Consider the following 4,467-nt stretch of genomic DNA (forward strand, 5'->3'; position numbering starts at 1 on the left):
TCTTGTGAGGGAGAGAGAGGGATGGCTTGGGAACTGAGAGCTAACTACACAAGAGACCTATCGGGCAATATTTTTAGTTTCCAGAAAAATAGCGATTCATAGCTTGGTTGTAACAGCACAAGAGGGAAAGTCACCTGCGCTTAATATTATGGGATTGCATGCAAAAGCTAATACGTCCAAGATTTTGGGAAGGAGGGATTTTGCAAAGATTTCCCTTATCTGATCTGTAGCAAGACCTACAATACACATATGCAATATGTAACAATGTTTGCACTGTTGTACAAAAGAATCCATTCTGATCTAGAGATATCCATCATGTGGATGGATTATGATAAATATCACCATATAATTAACTTATGATAATTGAGACGTGCATTTGCACGTGCACAGTTACTAATTGACTGATAAATATACGATTAACAGATAGATAGTGTTCAAAAAGAATTACAGATAGATAGAAAGATGCAAGGATTGATTTATTGATTAATAGAGTAACAAGAATTTATCTACTAGTTTTTGCTGACCCTCCACATTGAGGTACCTTTGGATAACAAAAGCCTCGAAAAGGCCGCAAAGAAATACGCCAAGGTAGCAGAGCAGAAGCATGAGGATCCTCATGCGGGGGTTGTTGTGGTGGTCGACCAGACAGGCGATGCGAAGAAGCGAGACGCCGGCGCAGCCGATAAGGCACGTCACTGCCCATCTGCTACGCTCGTCGGCCTCCGGCACCGCCAGCTCCACCTCCTCCTCCAGCTCGTCGGCGGCCACATCACTATATCATTTCTTAGTCAAACAAACAAGACACGCGTATATTCATCCCCCAAAAAAGCAAGACGTACATGCAGAAATATGGATCTAGCTAGTGTGACATTTTCAATAAAGTATCGATCATGGACAAATTATAGTTGTAGATGTGTACTTACTACTTAGATGAATGCATCGACGGATGAGTGGATTTATTTTTGTTTCTTTTGAGAACTGAATGAATAACTTAATAGAGCAGCAAGAATTTATCTACTAAGGTTCTCCGGGCAAAGATACGTACCTGTCGTTTGCATAAAGCCACGCAAGGTCGTAAAGAAATACGGCGAGGAGGCCGAGCAGAAGGATGAGGAGCGTCAAGGGCGGGTCGTCAGTGACCAACTGGCAGTAGATGCAAACAAGCGAGACGCCGGCGCAGCCCACAGGGTGCCGCACTATCCAACGGCTGCGCTCGTCGGCCTCCGGCACCACCAGCTCGTCGTCGGCCATCGTCGGTACAACCTCCGTCAATCCATATATCGATCTACTTGGAAAATTTTCTTTTCTGGGGTGGCGCCGGGTAGGGTTGGGTTTGGTCTGGTGGTACAATGATCTGTTTGTTTGTTTGGGATCCATCTTTTTCTCAGGGAGGTTTGTTTAGGATCCATAGTCCAAGGGGTGAACCCGTGAAGAGATGATCCCCACGTCCGTAACTCGAGCCCGTGGGCGCCGCTCCACTGGCCTGGCCCGAGTCACTGGTAGCCAGTAGCAAATCATCTCTCGAAACAGGCTTTCGCCCCGCTTTATGGATAAAGCGCCAACCGAACAAGTACACGGCCGAACGATACAAGATGGTGAGGTAACCCTCTTACAAAGCCGATTCTGAGATAATCAGCACATGCAAAACGCACGCGACCACGACCAACAAAGAGCACCGGGAGAACTAGACACACCCCACAGTACGACCTAGCAAACCTAAGCTCCACGACAACGCCCTCAAGAGGGAAAATGGCGCAGACCGTCGCCGTTGCCGAGTCCACACCGGACAAAGGTCTTCACCCGGAGCCCTGACACGGAGAGAAGAACCACGGCGACGTCTTCAAGAAGAGCACGACACCCACGGGCGCCGCCGTCGTCCGCGCCAAGGTACAGAGCTTTCGCTCGGCAACTTCCCCGTGTCACGACGAGGTCGCCAGGCGTAATGCGGAAGTGCTAGATTCCCATATCCGGATCAGGACGCCGCCACTCCGAGCGAGAGGGAACATCCGAGCTACCAGCCGCTGCACCTCCCGTTGCCCACACAACCCCTGAGGAGAGCCACCACCATCGCAATGATGCCCGCCGGAGAGCAACCCCCGAGGACGATGAGTCAGCTCCAAGCCCTTGGCCAAGCGACTCACACGACGCCATGTCCATGGTCACCGACGCCAATCCGCGCACCGACACAACACTACCACCACCACCACCACCGCTGCCACGGATCTTCACTAGTAGCAAATCATGCATGCCGCCTAAAAAAATGCATGCCGCTTCAGTGACGTGTACGTAGCTCCTCAGCCTATTGCTGGCGTCGAGCGTCTGAAGCTCTCGCTGCTAGCTCAAATAGCCAAGGTGCCCATGCACCCCTCCTGCGTGTATCGGGTTATCACTGTTGCTCGGGGGAAACCCTTGGTCTTGTGTGAGTGAACGATGGCGATGCATTGGTGTTGTATTCCCTCTTGGGGGCTTCATATTTGGAGCTGGGCACTGGCGAGCGGGACCAGTGAAAGGCAGCAGTGTTGGCTTTGAGTCTTCTTTGGCAACTAAGCTGTGACAATGGTTAAGGTTGTTGGGTCTTCTCTGGCGTGTCCGCGGGATTGCCTCGGCTGGTTTGTTCGTGTGAAGTTGAAGTTGCGGTGTGGTGTCCCGGTGGCAGTACTATGATGAGCAGTAGCTGCTAAATAGCGAAGACTTTGTGCTTGGCATGCTGTTATGGAAGTTTGCTGTGACAGATTGAGACTCTGTAATATTGTGATGTAGTCAATATATATTTCTCGGTAAACTCCTTTACAAATAAAATGAAACTAGTTATGTCAGGTATCTTTAGAAAAATTTACTTGCAGCATGGTTGATAGTTTTTCATTTCTGTATAAGTTCCAAATGTATACATGTAGAGAAATTTTGCGCAGCTGAAATGGTTTGTTTGTTTAGAAATTTTGCACAACATGGTTGATAGTTTTTCATTTCTGTATAAGTTCAACTCTGTTTTACTTGCTTGGGAACTGAATTATCTCTTCCAACATATGTGTCTCTCTCAAATAGATTAGATTACCCATGTTCTCTGCTGTGTCACAAAAAGTGCCAATGACATTGTAGGTTGCTCTTTACTAAACACCGCCTTATCAAATCAACGACAACAACAACAAAAATGACACGCTCTCCTGGCGGGCGCGGCATGGTGCCGCACGCTTCAACAGTAGTATATAATAGATGTTATGTTAGATAACCTAAAAAAGATGTTATGATAGATCTAGTGTGGTAATAAAATACAACATTGACTGATAAAAATGAAATTAATTACATATAGATTGATGGAGGAGTTTTTTTTTCAAGGAACCGGCAGGAGCACTGCCTTTTCATTTCAGACGAAAGAGAGAGACTTTATGTACAGAGGTGACATGTTTTTCCAAGGAACCTGACTAAACCCCTACAAACGGATTATCGTACAGATCAGCCGATACCGGTCGCCACTTGGGCCCTGCCGAAAGCCATGGCCCTCTGTCTTATGTCATCGAACGCGAGGGCAGCCACGTCCACATGTGTTAGGTGGACCCCGTTGAAAATGCGACGGCTACGCTCCTTCCATATATTCCAGATGGTGTAGAGGAAGCGACCGCTGCGGCGTCAACTATCTTCCTTGGAGAGCGGGGCGATGAGCGAATTCCACCAATCTGAGATTCCCATGGCAGGCGGCAGCGACATCGAGGCCGTTGGCACCTCCCCTGTCCACTGTTGTACACGCGACCAAACCGCTACCGCGAACAGACAGCCTTTGCACAAGTGATTTGTTGTTTCCGGCGCCCACAGACAGAGAGGGCAGATAGGGTCATGTGGCCAGCCACAAATAGCTAGCATGTCCGTCATGAGGATCTTCCGATGGAGAACCAACAAGGAGAAGAGCTTGCACTTTGGCTCTGCATGGGCCTCCCAAATCTTGGACTGCGAGAACCTGGGGAAGGATCCGTAGAACTGGGCCGCGTAAGCTGAAGCAGAGGAGTAGCTGCCGTTAGGGGTCCAACGCCAAGAGATGGTGTCTTCACAGTCTGGGGTCAGCATGGTCTGCGAAGTCAGAGATGCCAGGGTAATGAACTCCTGCAGCTGTGCTGGTGTGTTCAGTCGGGGCGACTGATCTGATCCAGTTATTGTCCTGGAGCTCCTTCATCACCGATCTCTGCTTTCTCGTGGCGATATTGAAGAGCTTGGGGGCAAGAAATCGCAGAGGGCCCTTTCCCGTCCAGTCGTCATGCCAGAACAAAGATTTCCAGCCGTTACCCAGCACAATGCTGGTGGATGCCCTGAACAGCACCATGTCCACCTCATCGCAAGGTAGGGCGGAACCCACCCACTGTTGGTCAGGGTCGGTCCACATGAGCCAGGGCCAGCGCAGGCGAAGAGCTCTGCCAAATCTTTCGAGGTCCGTGATCCCGAGCCCACCGAGGGCCTTCGGCCTGCACACCGTCTTCCAGT

General features: G+C 49.7%; 1 protein-coding gene across 1 annotated transcript; it reads right to left on the bottom strand.

Annotated features, from left to right (window-relative positions):
• Positions 1 to 397: 397 nt before the first annotated feature.
• Positions 398 to 1,375, bottom strand: LOC119305157. The gene is made up of 2 exons (XM_037581760.1): positions 1,046 to 1,375; positions 398 to 772 (listed from the first exon to the last, which is right to left on the bottom strand). The coding sequence occupies exons 1-2, from the start codon at positions 1,249 to 1,251 to the stop codon at positions 484 to 486; spliced, it is 495 nt and encodes a 164-aa protein (XP_037437657.1). The 5' UTR covers positions 1,252 to 1,375; the 3' UTR covers positions 398 to 483.
• Between the last annotated feature and the right edge of the window lie 3,092 nt (positions 1,376 to 4,467).

Source organism: Triticum dicoccoides, chromosome 5B (genome assembly GCF_002162155.2).
Source record: "Triticum dicoccoides isolate Atlit2015 ecotype Zavitan chromosome 5B, WEW_v2.0, whole genome shotgun sequence".
NCBI lineage: Eukaryota > Viridiplantae > Streptophyta > Magnoliopsida > Poales > Poaceae > Triticum > Triticum dicoccoides.